At 43.5% G+C, this 18581-nt stretch overlaps 1 protein-coding gene and 1 long non-coding RNA gene across 5 annotated transcripts in view; one reads left to right on the forward strand and one right to left on the reverse strand.

The window, feature by feature from the left end:
* Positions 1-3782, reverse strand: part of LOC123940094 (amyloid beta precursor protein) — a 276335-nt gene extending 272553 nt beyond the window's left edge. The window contains 2 exon segments of the mRNA XM_046002443.1: positions 3235-3569; positions 3572-3782. Coding sequence (XP_045858399.1) covers positions 3235-3569; positions 3572-3782 — 546 coding nt within the window.
* The window catches only part of LOC123940098, a 315785-nt gene continuing 300776 nt past the window's right edge, over positions 3573-18581 (forward strand). For 3 of the 4 annotated variants that reach the window (XR_006818031.1, XR_006818028.1, XR_006818029.1), the window contains exons 1-2: positions 3573-3710; positions 7714-8004. This is a non-coding gene — a long non-coding RNA (uncharacterized LOC123940098). The remainder of the gene's footprint in view (positions 3711-7713; positions 8005-18581) is intronic. The other variant, XR_006818030.1, reaches the window with a different exon arrangement.

The raw sequence follows: 18581 nt of genomic DNA on the forward strand, positions 1-18581 counted from the left end.
TTCATAAGGCTTATTTTTGCATTTTTAATTGACATAATAAAGCAAAGAGTAAAGGAGGACTATGTTAAAGATGCTTTCTAAGTGTCTTAAGGTAATATATGTCTCCACCCAGATCAAATTTGCACGAACAGAATGTACATTTCAACTGAATTTTATTGCATTTCTTCACTGACAATTTAGCCACCATAGAATATGAATGGCATATAATAGCTATGCTTATTTCTGGAATGACTGACAACCTTCATCTTCATACAAATACCTATACAGATGTCTCCAGTATGCCATAAACAGGACCATAAAAATAAGGAGCTTCCAGCAACAAGGAGAAAGCCTTATCCACAGGATATGTTTTTCTTCAAACCATTATTCAGTTTGGACCACATTATTTCTTTTGTATTGTTTTTCAATCAGTCATTCCCAACTTAACCTTGTAATGTATTTAGTTGCGTGTTCCTTTTGCCTTCCCCAATCAGAGTCAGGGGTCGCTATTTGATCTGGAATACTTCTCTGCAGTACTAATAGCCTCCCAAGTGCCATCAGGCGCCTCTGCTGGTTAGGGTGAGTAGAGAGAAGCTTTTGTGCCCTGATGATTGTCATGACTTCCCATTTATTAGCAAGAAACAGTGACTCCTTATAGATCCGATCAAATCTGGGCTCCACGGTTCTGCGTACAAATATCTACTTTTCAGGCAGTACTAGTCAGTATGAATAGGTATCTATAATCTGTGAATTAGCACCATTATCAAAGCAATTCAGTTTCTAGGTTAAATCCCCCTATTTAGGCTAAACCTCTCAATACAGTAAACTCAAATTTAAAGAAGTTTAAATAAGTAAATGTTAGGGCCCTTTAATTTCATACTCTCAGTACACCAGGCAAATTAATCAACTCAGGTAATAACCCCAAAAGTGGAGGCCCTGTTATCATTGCCCTTATTTGTTTCTGTTTTTAGAGCCACCTGCAGTAGACCTATTTTCTAAGCCCTACAAGACATAAACTCATAATTACATCTTTCAGTGGACACAAATATAGCTGAATTAATCCCCCTCAAACCTCATAACAGTGAATTGCCTACCCTTCCACCAACGCTTTGCAAAACAGACTAATGTGAATTCACCTCCACTCTTTGAAGGAAGTGGCAATAACAAGTAAAAATGTCCAAAAGAATGGCAGAGAGAGCAAAGAAATGCACACAAGCCAAAAAATAAATCTGAACCGTATTTGCCTACATGCTGCCTCTTTTTATACAGAAACAAACAACCAGTAGTCAAAAAAGTTAAGTATTTCCATTTTGGCAAAAACTTCAAATATAAAGGTGGTGATATGCTTTTAATTAATTTGTGGGGTTTTTTTTTTTAGTGCGTAGGAAGACAATAAGGAAAATAACAGAAATACTAGTAGGCATAAATTAACTGGAGAAAAAAATCCCCTTAATAAATGCATTTTTTAAAAATATAGGAAACTAAATGCTTCGTCTCTTGAATCAAACTGTCTTAACTAGTTCTAGGGAGATTTCTGAGCCACTTACAGGTAAAAGAAGGGGAAAAAGTTCAATAACCTTGTAAATTAGGGACTAAATCTGCTGTGCTGTGATAATCTGCATAGCCTCAGCGTAATTACAGAAAACTCTGGTCTAAGAATTGTGAGGTTGGTTTTTTGGTGTTTTTTGTTTTGGGGTTTTGTTTGTTTGTTTTTTGGAAAAGGAGGAAAAAAAATTTTGGAAAAATTGGGAGAGATTGCAAATAGGAAGATACCAAATGGGAACCCAAAGGATGCGAAATACCCCAAGTGTCACACAAACAACTTCTTAGCACCTTTAGGTAAAAAGAAAAATAGTCGTTTTTGCACAGACGTTAGATGAATGTTCGAGAGTTGGATGAATGGAGAAGACTTGTTATACACCTAGCGGTGGGTGGATTTCACCAGGCTGCAGCCTTCACACCGCTTTTCTTTGCTGCACTGCAGAGGCGCCATCTTCTCCGTCTTAATCTTCACTCAATTCAATCCTTTTATCTGCACCCTAAAAAGAAATGCCCCGAGGACCCTCCCCAGCAGCTCGCGCCCCCAGGGGGGCTAAACCAGACGGCTCGCTGCCAGGGAAGAGGCCGCGCCTTAATCAGACAAACGCCTCCTTTGATGCACTGGAGGGGAGAACTCGTGCCTCCCCACCACCCGCCACTACCCTTACCAGACGCAAACCCCACCGTCCGCATATTTCTCCCCACGGACTTTCCAGCCCAGCACAGAATTTGCAAGCCCCGAGATGATGGGGAGTGGTTGTAGAGGGGCCCCGAAGCTCCGCCACGGCGGCCCCAAGCAGCGCCCCAGCCCCCTCCGGGACAGACGCGCAGCCCCGGGAAGGGAGTCAGGCGGGAGCCTCGGTGTGGCGCACAGACCAGGCGGCCGCCTCAGCCACCGCGCCCCGGGCTGGCGAGGGCGGGGTGTCGCGGCTTTTGTTCCCGGGAACCTTCTCCCTCTCCGGAAGAAGATAGAGGTGCGGAGCGAACGACAGGGCCGTCCAGGCTTGGGGAAGGTGCGAGGTAGCCGTGGGTCTCCGACCCCTCCCATCTCTCTCAACTTACACAAAAGGGAGACGCAAAATGTACAAAGTTTGCCTGCGGAAGGTGGTGCGCGACCCCGATGGGGTCGCACCGAGGCGGTCGCAGCGAGCAGCCGCCAAAGGGAAGGAGCTGGGGGTCCGAAAGGGAAGGGGTGGTGGGGATGAGAAGGGAAGGTGAAGCGGGGCGGAAAAGGCAAAGGGTAGGGGGGTGCTTCCCGAGCTGTCCTGACGACTCCTCCCCAGGGCCCCAGAGAAGGGCAGCGACCGAGAGCTGAGGACAGGATCCAGGGACGCTGCATTTTCGGTTTTCCCCCACGTGCTCCGTCCCCCTTCCCCCTATCTGGAAGTCTCTCGCCTCCCCCGGCCCCCGCCCGCGAGGCAGGGACTACTGAGTCAGGATCCGAGCTCCGGATCCTTCACCCCTCCTCGCCCCCAACCCGCGCGGACCAGGAAGCCCGACGCCTCGCCAGTTCACTCTCCGCCGGCCGGAGCGCGTGTCCCCGGGGCAGGGCTGGGCCGGAGACGCGGATGCGCAGGGCGCCTGCAAACGGGGGCGTGGGACGTGGAGGGAGAGGGGTCCCCCGGGCTGCCCCCGGCTTCTTCGGATTAAAGATTTGGGGGAATCGGATTCCCACCGTATCCCCCCCCCCCCCCAAATCCGAGGCGCGGCACCCACCTCCAATGCCCGAGCCGTCCAGGAGGCCAGGAGGACCAGTGCCAAAGCGGGCAGCATCGCGACCCTGCGCGGGGCACCGAGTGCGCTGCTATGTGAGTGGGATCCGCCTCGCCCTGGCTCTGCCGGTGCCGTCGCCGCCGCCGTCTCCGGTGGCCCCGCGCTCGCGCCGCTCTTGCTGCTCTCTCCTGCCGCTGCCGAGGAAACTGACGGAGCTGGAGCGCGGCGACTGGGCTCCGAGCCCGGCGAGTCAGCTGATCCAACCCACCCCGTTCGGCACCCGAGAGAGACCCCTAGCGGAGCCGCCGGGGAGCTGCGCACGCTCGGGCCGGGAGGGGCCCGCGCCCCCGGCGCCCACAGGTGCGGCGTCCTCGCCTCCTCCGCTCCCCACGCGCCGCCCCGGCCGCCGGCCCCACGGGCTCCGCAAGAGAGAGGGAGAGTCTGGGGCCAGGAGACAGACGGTGCAGGATCAGGGAAAGGTGAGTCGTAGGACGTTTGAGCTCCAGAAAACTCGGGAGCGCTCTCCGCTCGTCCCCGTGAGCTTGACTCATCCGACCCCGCAGGCCTCTCGGGGATGTTGTATAAAGGCTGCTGCTGGGGTGCGTTTCTATCCGCATTTCGTTTTTTGCCTTGGTTTGGTGGGGGGAGGCGTTTCTGGCAGAGAATAGGAAGAAGACAAGCTTAAAGGAAATAGAATTTCTTTACTTGTGGAGAGAGTAAACGCCTATTTATTATTATTTATTTATTTATTTATTTATACCCCTTCGAAAGCAGCCAGGAGCAACCTGGAATATCTATCTTCAGAACGAACCAAAGGAGAAAGGCACCGGACATGGCGAACAAGGGGGCGACCTATTTACTTCTCCTTGAAGGAAGGTTTTTTTGTTTTGGGAGGGGGTTGTTGTTAAGTTTTGCTTATTTGTTTTGTGGTTTTGGTTTTGGGAAGGGGACAGTCAGCAGGGATTTTTGTTTGTTTGTTTTTATCAGGCAGGGATGTAACATCCATCTGAGATGAGCATGAAGTGAAAGTTTGAAGGGAAAAGATTTGGAGAGATGATGCCTCCTCGACCCTCACGATTGAGAAGGCCTGACCTCAAACTCTGTCCGTGTTCTTCATTGTGTCTGTCCTAAATTACAGAAATGAACCTGCTAGGGAGCCACTTTCTCCTAGATTAAACACAAACCATCCAGTGCCCGGTTAGTGTTTAGCTCGGCTAGAATGGTCTAGAACTGCCCAGCCCTGCTCTTGACCTGAAGGAACTCAAGTCACTAAGCCAACCGTCCATTGTGGTGCTAGTGGGAGGGAATGAAGCCACAGCTTCTGGCCATTGGAATAAAGGCTCAGCCAGGAAGATGCTGACTTCCTTCCTGAGAAGCCAACATTCATCTGCCCCTTCCCTAAATGTTGGCTTCTGTCATTCCCCCCTCAAGGCATCCAGTCCTGACCTTAGGGCTACTTTTTTCCCTGTTCTTTGAATGTTCTCAACAAATAATAGCAAATACTTGTTATAGGGTAAAACTGGTTTACATGCTTTATGTTCTTTAATTCCTCCGAAAGCCAGTGAGGTCCTTCCTTTTATTCCCAGTTATTAAGATAGGAAGCTGAAGCTAAGCAAATCCCAACAGCAAAAAACAACACACATTTACCACCCCACCACCAGTTCCCTCTGTCCTAGGTTTGTATGAACAATTGAAGGCATCTGAATTCAAAAATCAGTATAACTCCAAAATGGGGAAGGAGCAGCGGCAGCTACAAATTATGCAGAGTCCACTGCAAAATGAAAAAAAAGGTAGCACCCTTTGTCTAAAATTAAATATTTTATTTTACTTTTTTGAAGATTTGATCTATTTGACAGAGAGGAGAGAGAGAGAGAGAGCATACACAAGCAGGGGGATTGGGAGCGGAAGAAGCAGGCTCCCCACTGAACAGGGAGCCCTATGTGGGGCTGGATTCCAGCCCCATGACCTGAGCAGAAGGCAGGTGCTTAACTGACTCCCAGGCACCCCCAAAATTAAATATTTTAAGGTGGTGACAGCAGAATGTCAAACAAATCATGGGGCTCCTTCCAAGCTCTGGGCTCTGTGTCATGCAGAATGCATGCCCAGGAAGCTGGTCCCAGGGAAGAGGAAGCAATTTTTAATAGTAAGGGACTTTTATTAAGCACAAACTCAAAAATACAGAGGTGAAATTATGATCTGTAAAAATAACAGTTTTTAGATTTAGCATTTTCTCTCTCCCCTGTTGAAATTCCCCTGTTGAAATTCAGGGCACTCACACATTCCTTGGACAAGATGTTCCCCAAGGAAAGATGATTAGCTCCGGACTGTCAGAATGATGGACATTCTCTGCATTTTCTTCTGTTCTACCACTGCTCTGAGATCCTGATGGCTTTTACTTTTCAACCATTATCTCTGTTCTGCACTAAATGCCATTTCCTGCCCTGAGGTGTCTTCTGGATCCCCTGAGCAGGAAATGCAAGAACATCTGTAGCCAGAACAACACTGCAGAACTGCGGACGGGAGTGACCACCCATTGGTAAGAAACTCCACACCAGCGTTCTGAGTGGTAGAGGTTTCAGTGCCTAAGTTTCTGAGAGGTTCACTGGCTCTTTAGACAATGCATTCTGGGCTTTAGGGTTACTGGAAAGTTCTTGCCCCATTGAAAGCTCACATTCCTTTCCTTTAACCTCCCATTTAGATGTCCTTTTTGTACCCCCGTGACCAAGCAACTAATCTATTCCATACCATAGAAATTTATTTTCTCACAATTCTGGAATCTAAAAGGCCACAATCAAGCTTATAGAGTTGATTTTCCCTGTGATGGCACTATGACATAATTGGGAATTTCACATGCCTCTTAACCTGTCTTCCCTTCTAGAACTTCATACTGATTCCTCTTTGTAGACCAGAAGTGGATCTTGAATTGTATTCCCTCTCATCTCTCTCTCTCTACCTTATCAATGACGAAAGGGCCTTATTTCTTCTTTATCTTCACTGCAGCCTTCAATATCTGCAGAATTCTAACCTGTAAATAGCATTCAAGCTTTTCATCATAAAGTATTTTCTCTCAATAATGAGTGCAGTTTTTCACGTAGGAAGATTTTTCTTTCTAATGAATGGACGTAAAAAAACTTTAAAATGAATAATTAGCACTTAACTTACCTGCAGTTGACTCCACCTGTGTAACAGACCTGCCTGTAAGCCGAGGATGAGACATTTCACCTGCCCTTTCTCTTCAGTCACTGCTTCGTTCATGGGCCTTTACTTCGCTATGGCCTCCACGAAGTGTTCGTGCATCTTCAAACAATACAATACTTTTAAAATGAGTTCTCTGCAATCACACAAAACTACTTCAGAGACAGGAGTCAGATTCAAGTTAGTCACTGGGATGTCTGGGCGGTTCAGTCAGTTAAGCTTCTGCCTTCAGCTGAGTTCATGATCCCTGGGTCGTGGGATCGAGCCCCACGTCCTACTCACTGCTCAGTGGGGAGCTGCTTCTCTGTTCCTCCCCTGGCTAGTGTGCCTTCTCTCTCTCTCTCTCAAATAATAAAGTCTAAAAAAAGATTCAAGTAAATCATACTTTACAAGTGGACTTGGTATAATTCAGTAGTAACTCAATGGGACAACAAAAATCAGGTGTTTAATGGTGTACCGTTATTGACAGCTGACTCGCATAACTTGTTTGAATAATGATGGTAATTCTGAGGTTCCTACAAGGACAAATTTAACAGAATATTCCGTTATCTTATTGAATAAAAAGGGGTGGGGGTCAAGGAAGAATAGACCATACATGCCAACCTGAGAGGTAGGAATTATAAAAAAATCAGTCCAGTAGCAGGAAGATTTAATGGGGATTGAATGAAAATTACACCAATTTGTTTCTTCAGAAAATTTTAATAGGGCAGCAATATGTGTTGGTGGAAAAGGGTTCAGGGTTTGAGAAATCTTGACGGCTACACATCAGTTTTGGAAATAGTTTTGGAAGCCACCAGAGCCTTGTTACTGAAAATCCCCCCTCATCAGGTGGTATAGTGCCCAACGCAGAAGGTGCCTAATACAGTGCCTGACTGACCATAGAAATCATTTCTCTTTTCTTGAGAGAATAGTTATTCACATTAGCTGTCACTTAGTGACTGAGATAGTCCTACTTTGACCTTGCATCGACCTTGCCAGGGGTTGGCAGTTGGCACAGTAGCTGTCAACCCAGTGTTACTTAGGTGGGTCCTGAAGTAATGTGTTGCCAATAAAAGTCCCAAATTCGTGAATGATTTACTTAAAAAAAAAAAAAGAAAAACATAAATGAGAACAGATTCAAGGTGACTTTTTTATCAGCCTACTTATTTGTATTCCAATATGCTTTCTTGAGTGGGAGAAAAAGGGACAGAGCTGTAGAATTAAGTGATATGCTAAGAATTGGACAAAACCTTGACCACTCCCAAGGGCATGTTGCAAGTCTGTGAAAGATATGCATCCTGTTCGCAGATGGAAAGGACTGGAAGGGCTGCTTGCCAGTGGTGCTGAGAGGATTTCACAGGCCTGGTCCCTCCTGCAGAATGGAGGATTACATCACGTGGTGAAGAGGAGTCTCTCCGCCGAGCAGCTGCCAGAAGCCACAGCTTGCCATGGCCTGGGGCCATTGCCAACACTCCACATTTGAGGCTGAGGGATGTTCTGCTGCAAGGTACTGAAGACCTCTTTATCTCCACACAAATCATACTTAGGATTGTCCTTTCAGTTCACCTCTTTAAGGAGAGCGAAGTTCTAGAATCTTTGGTAAGTAACTCAACTTTCAAAATCCTAGTGAAGACGATAGCCAGAGAAGTGTTACCTAACCCTAAAATGATTCGGAAGGTTCTAGGCAGATATGCTTTAAGTATTCACCAACATGTTTTATAAATAAACAACATCTGAATGACAAAGCACACAAACCAACTAACAAATAAATAAAAGCTTCATGGGATTTCAGTATATAGCTTTTGTCCCTAAGCAAACACCTGACTTTGCTGTATCCCCCAAATGTCCCATGTGATACTTATTCCCATTAAAGTAAATAGAACTCCTGGGAATGAAAGTGTTTTGCATTGGTGGATCAATCAAATATTTATACACTTCCACTGTGGGAAGGAAAAAACCTGAAACATTCACTCCCCTTAAAGAGCTTATGTTTATGTGAGAAAAGTATCTGGGGAGGAAAAAGGCATAGTGAACAGTGACTGTTATTAACAATACTGTATTGTATACTTGAAAGTTGCCAAGAGAGTAGATCTTAAAAGTTCTCATCACAAAGAGGTGCCTGGGTGGTTCAGTCGGTGAAGCATTCAGCTCTTGATATCAGTTCAGGTCTTGATCTCCAAGTCATGAGCTCACGGTGGGCATGGAACCTACCTAAAAAAAAGGGAAAAAAAGCTGTAATTATGGTGGTGATAGATGTTATCTGAACTTACTATGGTAATCAGTTTCATTTTATATATATGTGTGTATATACGTGTATATATATATAGTCATATTGTATACATAAGACTAATGCATTGTTATGTGTAAATTATATCTCAACTTAAGCTAAAAAAAACAGAATAGTGGAAGACTTATATCAGTAAGTACAACTTTGTGTAAAGTATTCCTGTGTATGTATATGAATGCATCAAAAGAAAATGAGTCATAAAACCTATAGTGCTTGAAAGGGTTAATCAGAGACATCAGGAAGAAGGTGTTTTTTTTGTTTGTTTGTTTTGTTTTTTTTTTTGCAGGGGATTTGATAAAAAGAAAAGAATAGGGAGCAAGAAGGAGGATATTCTAAGGGAGGGCCATGTAAATACATCCAGAGTGTTCATGATGGGGCTGGTAATGGGGAGTGAGCTGTGGGGGGCACAGTTAATGTCTGAGAACTGAAGAATTTAGGTCAGATGGAATGGGCAACAGTGGGCTATTACCACTCATGACAGGGTCCTAATCAATCTGACATATTCTGACATTTCTAGAAGAAGGTCTGCCAGTGGGGAAGATGTAGTGAAATTTGGAGGGTGAAAAAGTTGGAATTGACTGGGAAAAACAGGGAGAATAGGCAGAAGTTTCAGGCATGACCATGGATGGGATTTGTAAAAAGTTTGTGAAAAGACATGGTAGGACTCTTCATTCCTAATAAGACTAAAGGACTGCTGTGTGCCAAGGTGAGGAATTTACATACAGGGTCTCACTGAAGTCTTTTGTGTTGTGTTGGGTTCACCTCCCATGTCACAAATAAGGAACTGAATGGAGTTAACGGAACCAGAAAGGGGGGGAGGAGAAGGGATTTGTACACTGTTCTGTCTCACCTGGACACCATTATTTACACGTTTTTTTATTAGTGAGGGAAATAACACATTTGATTTTTAGTTTGTTTGGAGACAGGGATCAGAAGTACATACAATAGGAAGGAACTTGAATATGGTCTATGAAGACCGAAGGGTGGCGAATGGGAGATAAATGATGGCGACGTGATGGGGCGGTGGTCTGTGATGATTAACAGCTGTCCGCAACAGATGAGTCAAAACTATTCAGATGAAGTTACCATGATATCTCAAAAGAGCAGAGCTGTCTTGTGTTTACTTGTAACAACCAACTCGTCACTTAGAGATGTGGTGCCTGGGAGATGAACCATAAATATTCCTGTAAATACAGTGTGAGAAGGACATGAGTTATATTTCTATCTCAAGGTCATTTGTCAATACATGAATGAGCTAGAATAATGTTTCTTGAAAAATGGGAAGAATAATGTCTTTTATCACAATTTTGAACTGTGTACTGGCAAAACCTTGTAGAGCAGTATGTTACTAACTGGTCAGTTTGTAAACGGAAATATTTCTGTAATCAAAGAGGTTTGAGAAATATGTGGTTTAATAAAATTAAATACACATCTTTATTTTAGAATGCTACCACCCTTAAAAGTGCTGCCGTGCGGTTTGAATTTTATAGCTCTTTATACAGCATCTCTCTCTCTCCCCTGTTTTTGTTTTTATTTACTGCATTAACTCCTGGGACTAGTGTTGCCCCAAGCGAGCTTTAGGGAACTCTGCTTTGAAGGCATTTTAATGGACTCTTGGACTATTTTTTTTCTTAGACCCTTGCAATAATGAAGGTTTATAGTGTACGTCTTTGTCAAAGTGGATGGGTTCTTTTCGCTGAAAGGTGTTTCCACACATGACCTTGAAGATAGATTAATAAAGGAAGAAAGTAGAAATAATAGGTTGACAGACATTTTAAAGTAGGGCATAACAGATGCTATAAAAAGCATCCTGAAAGTTTAAAATAGGAGTTATAATATATGTTATGTGGAAGAGACCGCATTAGAGTCTTTGAATATTGGTAATACACAAATGCCAGTATAGGACCAGCGTCTTCCCAGTTTGGGGGAGAAATGGACAGAATCCAATTCACATTTGAGCCTGCTTCTCTTTCAAGTTCCTCATGTAAAAGGGAGGAAGTATTGCTAAGTTCACAACAATATGCCTCAGGATAAAACTTGAGTTCACTGTACTGCCTTTCATCTTCCCGGATAGGGGCCCTTAAGAAGTGGCCAGGACCTCTCCATCGATGAGCAAAGGCTTCCAGGAAAGAAAATTAAAGAGACAGCTATTGGGTTAATTTTAAGAGGCTTTTGCTGAAATTTCTCATAAAGAATACATGGAAAGTAAAGACATGAGAAATTATAGCTCTCTGGGTCAAAAAAAAAAAAAAGAAAGAAAGAAGGAAAGAAAACCACCTCTAAATTCCATAATTTTTCTCTGTTAGTCTTTATTGAAAAATTCATTTACTGTTAATGGTGTCAAGAGGCGCTGTCAGCCCTTGTTATTGTACCAAAAAGAAAAATAAAGGAAAGGTTAGGGAGCCCTATCTAAAAAGGAATGTTGTCATTTCTATTTTCCAACTGGCAAGAGAAAACAGGTTCTGTTATCTAAACTTCACAGAGCTTAGGGTCCAATAACCACCTTGTTCTGGTGACTTTGTGAGCCTGGTAAGAGATTTATACTAAATAAAAAAGGGAACCAGGCAGGCCATTGCCTTTTGGAGAGGAAAAATAAAATAACGTGGAAATCAACAGGGAAAATGGTGAAAACACAAGTCTTGGTTTTCGGATGATTCTAGAGCCCTAGCATCAACCATGGCTTAAATCTTAGAAAATATCAAATTCAGTACTGATTTTGGCCTATATAAGAAAACAAGTCATAGATTTGCTGAAACTCCATTGTAGCATTTTACATTTTAGCCTCAGCTCTTTGGGAGCTACTGGGAAATGTTTTTCTTTTTTTCCTCAGATTGTATCAACATGGTTGGGTGCTTTTCCACCAAAATATCTAAGCAACTCCAACAGGCCTATGCAGGTGATATGTGTCTAGAGGAAGGTGGACCAAGATATTAGAAACAGTTGGAGTAACTCAAGTCTTTAATACTGTCACCTTAGTCTCAATAATTCAACACTTAAACGACATGCGCGAGAAATAATTCTTTCAGCCACGACAAAGGAGCTCCAACAAGCACAGTGATGTGCATTCGCTCATTAGGAATTAGTCTTCAGCAATAACCATCCAGTGTAACCTTTAGTCTCCATGAACCAAAACACAGCGTGACCTCAGGCTTTATCCTCCCTTGGGATTGAGAAGCAGTTCTCTGTATAAGTGGCAATTTCATCTTGATTTTTCAAGCTTGGAGCTCTCTCACCTTCTACCCACTGGAAGAGAAGATGTTGGGTGGCTGGCCCTGAAGGACCTTATCTTTCATTTCTCTGGTGACGTAGACTCTGATTTAACATGGTTTTCCTTTACTCTGAACATGCCAGGTGCCCCCTTCCCCATCTCGTAACATCCCGTGACCGCCTCCACCCGTCCAACTCCAGCTCTTTCCCAGTTCCTGTGAGTTGAAAAAGAAGACAGAATTACAGGGGCGCCTGGTTGGCTCAGTGGGTTAAGCCTCTGCCTTCGGCTCTGGTCATGATCCCAGGGTCCTGGGATCGAGCCCCACATCGGGCTCTCTGCTTCGCGGGGAGCCTGCTTCCTCCTCTCTCTCTGCCTGCCTCTCTGCCTAGTTGTGATTTCTCTCTGTCAAATAAATAAAATATTAAAAAAAAAAAAGAACACAGAATTACAGTGTTTAGAACTGAGGTACTAGTGCTCATGTAGGTCAAGCCTTTCTATGATGAGGACACATTGGCAACCCAGAGAAGCGGGGTGACTTGCATCCAGTCCTCTGGCTCTTTAAGGGGAAATGTTGGCCCTACCCCCCTGACTTCTCATGCTCGTTTCATCTCGTCTGGACATCTCACCAGACCTGAGTCATGAAAATAGTGGGGCACAGAGGCCAACCGTACTTCATGAAGTGGTGTTATTTTTCCTCATCTAAACTTGGCTTATTTTTCTAAAAACTTGGAAGTTGGAACCCAACTCAGTCACCTGTTTGATCCTCCCAAGAATGCAGGTCTCTCACCTGCAATATTCTTGAGACAATGATTTGATATCTGTTTTATTTCCTGTTATTAGGAACTACCTTCCAGAAGCATAGAAATTTCACTAGAATTTTTTTTTTAAATATTTTATTTATTTGACAGAGAGAAATCACAACCAGACAGAGAGGCAGGCAGAGAGAGAGGAGGAAGCAGGCTCCCCGCGGAGCAGAGAGCCCGATGTGGGGCTCGATCTCAGGACCCTGGGATCATGACCTGAGCCGAAGGCAGAGGCTTTAACCCACTGAGCCACCCAGGCACCCCCACTAGAATGTTTTTATTGTTATATTGAGCTGAAAGTTACCTCTTCTGTGACAAAGGGGGCAAGAATCTACAATGAGGAAAAGACATTTTCTTCAACAAATGGTATTAGGAAAACTGGAAGCTACATGCAAGAGAATGAAACTGGACCCCCTTTCTTACACCATGCACAAAAATAAACTCAGAATGGATTAAAGGCCTAAATGGTAGGCTTGAAACCATATAAAGCCTAGAAGAACACATAGGCAATAATTTTTTTGACATTGACTGTAGAAATATTTTTCTAGATCTGTCTCCTCGGGCAAGGGAAGCAAAAGCAAAAATAAACTACTGAGATTACACCAAAATAAAATTTGCACAGTGAAGGAAACTATCAACAAAACCACAAGGCAACCTACAGAATGAGAGAAGATACTGCAAATGATATATCCAATAAGGGGTTAATATCAAAATATGTAAAGATCTTTGGCTCAACACCAAAAAGCACAAATAATCCAATTACAAAATAGGCAGAGGACCTGAATAGACATTTTTTCATAAAACATACAGATGGCCACTAGACACACGAAAAGATGCTCAACATCACCACTCATCAGGGAAATGCAGATCAAAACCACAATGAGATATCATCTTACACCTGTCAGAAGAGCCAAAATGAAAAGGCAAGTAAGTTTTGGCAAGGATACAGAGAAAAAGGAACCCTCATGCACTGTTGGTGGGAATGCAAATTGGTGCAGCCACCGTGGACAACAGTATGGAGGTTCCTCAAAAAACCAAAAATAGAATACTATATGATCCAGTAATTCTACTACTGCGTATTTACCCAAAGAAAATGAGAACACTAATTCAAAAAGGTATGTGCACTCTTATGTTTATGCAGCATTATTTGCAGTAGCCAATATATGAAAATAACCCAAGTGTCCATCCATAGATGAATGGATAAAGGAATAGAGAAGACTCAAATACAGAGAACAAACTGATAGCTTCTAGAAGGGAAGTGGGGGATGGAGGGGTAAAAAAGACAAAGGGGATTAAGAGCGCATGTATTGTGATGAGCACTGAGAAATGCATAGAAAAGGTGAATCATTATATTGTACACCTGAAACTAAGAGAATGCTGCATGTTGATTATACATCTATAATAAAGTAATTAAAAAATAAAATTTACTTTCTCTTTTCTTCTAATGTTTTAGTTCCAATTCTGCCATGTAGAGTAAAGCTAAATGCAAAGAATGACTCCACTTCCATTCACAGGACACCCCATTGAAGTTTTACGACACCTGTCCAGTGTTCTTTTAGGTCTTTCTTTCCTTCTCAGACCTAACATCTGATTTTCTGAACTGTGGCTTATAGGCTATAGTTGCCAGATCCCCTTGGTGACTAGTGATCACGTTCCTGGACAGCACCAACATAGAATATTTTGATCATCACAGAAAGTTCTGTTGGACAGCCTGAGCTATAGTAAAGGGGAAAGGCAGAATATACACGGACAGCCATGCAGGCAGGTGGGTAGACACAGTGGGAGTTTGTTGTGGAAGGTCATTACTAATTTCTTCTACATTTTCACTTAACTAGACAGCAATGTCACAGGCTGAGTGTGAGGATAGAGGGGAAGAATATTTCTCTAAGGAGCTAAAGGTAGTGCATGGACAAGGGGAAAATGGTAGGATTCCCGGACAGTTCTAAATCCGCTTTCAGTTTGTCTGCACGGAGACCAGTCGGCACGCTGTGTTTTTCACTTGCCACGTTCCCTAGCACAGATGTGGAGCTGGAGTAGGTGGAACGTTGACCCTGGCTTCATGGGTGGTTCTCCATCCCAGCTGCACATCAGGGTCACGCGCCTGAGCTATTGAAACATTCAGAAACTTTATCGCGACAGCAGAGTTTCTGATTGAACATTCTGAAAACGAGGCCTGGACATGGATTTATTTAAAATTCCCAACATGATTCTAATGCATAGACGTGTTTTAGGACCACTGAATTAGAGCGGGAAGGGGAGGAAATGTGCAGAGAAGAGCTGAGGCATAGGGGAACTTGGCTAATGATGGGCTGCAGGTTCTGCGAGATTTGGTGAAAGAGATTCAAGATTCGTGGAGGGTGTTCAGATTGGGAGATATTCAAGGTTGCCAGGTGATGAGGGATGAGCTATGAATCTAGGGCTTTTGGGGGTGACTAATACTAGCCTGGAAAAGGGCACAATGAAATTTGCCATGCTGGTCTAAATTAGTGCAGTCAGTAGAAATACAGTGCAAACTGTGTAGAGAATTGTAAACTTTTCTGTAGCTATATTGAAAAAAAGGAAAAGTATACAAGTGAACTTAATTTTAATAATATATTTTCTGTTACTTGATTTATGCAAAATAGTTTCATTTCAACATGCGATCAGTATAAAAGATATTAATGAGATATTTGTCCTCCTGTTTTATATTTTGTCTTCGGACTTTGGTGTGGATATTATGCTCACAGCACATCTCAATTCAGAGTAGACACATTTTAAGTACTCAGGAGCCACAGGGAGCTGCTGGGTAGCATCCTGGACAACGTGGGTCTAGGTGGTGGTGATTAGAATGAAAATGTTGCATGATTTCTATGGGACTTTTTTTTGCAGAATACAAACATACTGAAATATATCAAGTCTTTTGTGGATATTTGTAACACTTTGTTAACTTGGCTTATAGAATATAACCAATTTAATTTTTAAAAAAGATTTTATTTATTTATTTGACAGACAGGGATCACAAATAGGCAGAGAGAGAAGGAAGCAGGCTCCCTGCTGAGCAGAGAGCCCGATGTGGAACTCGATCCCAGGACCCTGGGATCATGACCTGAGCCAAAGGCAGAGATTTTAACCCACTGAACCACCCGGATGCCCCAAATATAACCAATTAAAAAAACTATTTTATAACATTGTGTTATTATTATCTACTCTACTGAGATAATTTTAAAGTCATATTTGATGTGCAATATTCTTTGCAATCACCCCCAAATTTGATATGCTTGCGGTGGGCATCTTGATGTAGGCTGTAAAGACAAAGCTACAAAGTACCCATCAGTTACAGTGTTTTTATTATGATAGTCCAGCCAGGTAGGACTATATCCAGTGAGGTTCTTATCTAGCCCAGTATAGTTTGTCCATAAAAGTGTCACGTGGGCCTTAGTCATACACTCTGTTAGAGTCCAAAAGGGCCCTGCCAGCCACACATATCTAATGGAGGTTCATCTGGCATGTGTTTCCTGGTGAGTCTGTGTCAGCTTCAGCGTCCAGAGGTCCCTGCTTCCTTTTCTGTGTGTCCATTTGCCAGTCTTTTAATATTCCAGTCTACATGCTTACTCTAACTTATGTGGAGGGAATCTTTTCTTACTTTCTTCGAGGTGAAGCTCCTGACTCTGGAGGAGAAAGGAAGATGGGAAAGCAGACCCCCCCCACCTGCCATGTAGGCGGTAGCAAAGCTGGATTTGATTTATCAGACCTCAACTTAGTATTCTAGAAGAGCACAAGCAAAAAGGAGCTTGTGTCTCATGAAGGATCCCATGACAAGAAATTGGCCTGTGTGCTTTCGAAATTGCGAGAGAGGGATGGTGGACATTGTCAGCTGAATCAAATACGTTAATACATTGTCAACCAGTTTTTCATTGGGAATTCAGCTCCCTGGATGTTCCAATCCTGCTTTAAGCACCTCTCGGGTCTCACCCAAGATGCCTATCTCCGTTCCACCTGGAAAGCCACCACAGGTATTTGCTGCTGCTGAGATCACTGTGGATACAGGTGACAGTCTTGGCGGCTCAGGGAGGATGTCCTGCTGTGTTTGACTTGGACTCCCCCTCCGCTCCGTTCTGTTCTGTAGCCTGTCTCAGATGTACGTGGTCCGTAAAGACCATCCGCCATCTCCAATGACCCGTCCTCTCTTGCAAGCTGGTATTTTAACACAAAGTTACTATGGCTTTAGAGATGCACTCAGTCTTGCTGGAATAGGACTGTCATCTAGAATTAGGAACAAGAGCATAGGTCTTCTGCAAAAGGAACTGACTTGAGAGTACGCTGTTGCTTGCTCAGCCAAAACAGGATGTAAAAACTCCCTCTTCAAGCAGACAGCTCTTGAGGTGTCCCAGACCCAGGAGAACTCTTTGTCATTGTCTAGGCCATTCATTGGGGCAGGATTTTATTTTATTTTATTTTTTAAAGATTTTATTTGCTTATTTGACAGACAGAGATCACAAGTAGGCAGAGAGGCAAGCAGGGAGAGAGAGAGAGAGAGGAAGAAGCAGGCTCCCTGCCGAGCAGAGAGCCCGACTCGGGACTCGATCCCAGGACCCTGAGATCATGACCTGAGCCAAAGGCAGAGTCTTAACCCACTGAGCCACCCAGGCGCCCCTGGGGCAGGATTTTAAAACAATCCTCACATCACCGTTTTGTTCTGGAGCACCAATCAGGTTGTCTTTATCAGACATTCCATACTCTCCTTTATTACCTTTCTTGTACTGGTTTTATTTCTGTTCCATGCAAGACTTTGAGGACACAAATTTTGATTAGAGCACAGATACTGTGAATCGCACACATTATCTTAAACCTGGGTCTGTCAGTCCCCACATAGTGATACTGTGCAGTCAGCTAAACTCACTCCCTGGTCTTCCTCTATGAAATGAAGTAATGCACCCTACCTCCTGGGGTTATAGTGAGGCTTAAAAATGACATATGCTGAGTGCTTGGCACATGATGGGCATTCAATAAATGCTAGTTTGGTAATAAAGCTATGGATGTGGCTTGGACAAGGACTTTTTATGTGGTTCAGCCTGTCGTTACCCCCCCCCCCCCCACACACACACATAAAAGAAGACTTCACATGTGATAGTTGGTGAGCTGTGGTTGGGACCTTGGAAATGGACAAGATAGAAATGAAGGCCCAGACTGGGCCGGGCCAGTGAGTACCTGAAATGACTCTTGTTAACATACTGGAAGGATTCTGATGGGCAGCCTTTAGTCTGAGATGTTTTCAACATCCTCTCTCTCTCTGTCATTTTTTAACAGCTCTATGGAGGTATAATTCACATATGATACAATTCACCAGTTAAAGTGTACACTTCAGTGGTTATTAGAATAGTCACAGATAGCTGCAACCATTATCACAATCTTAGTACATTTTCATCACCTTTAAAATAAAACCTCATATCCTTTAGCTGTCACCCTCCACCCCCACCAGCCATAAGCAGTAATCTACTTCCTGCCTTTATAGATTTCCTTGTTTTGGAAGTTTTGTATGAATGGTATCGTATAATATGTGGTCTTTTGTAACTGGCTTCTTTCACTTAGCATAGTTTTCAAGGTTCATCCATATGGTAGCAGGTATCAGCACGTCATTCCTTTTTAGGGCCAAATAATTTCCTTGTATAGATGTACTACATTTTGTTTATCCGTTTATCGGTTGATGAACGTTGGGTTGTGTTCTCCATTTTTGTCTTTATAAATAATGCTGCTGTGATCATTTGTGGACAAGTTTTTGTGTGGATGTATGCTTTTTTTTCTGTTGGATCACTACCTTGCGGTGGAATTGCTGGATAGTAGCCTTCTTCCGTGCTTCTATCCCTGGCATGGTAAAGAGTTAGTGATTGTATTCTTATCT

Source organism: Meles meles, chromosome 4, assembly GCF_922984935.1.
Source record: "Meles meles chromosome 4, mMelMel3.1 paternal haplotype, whole genome shotgun sequence".
NCBI lineage: Eukaryota > Metazoa > Chordata > Mammalia > Carnivora > Mustelidae > Meles > Meles meles.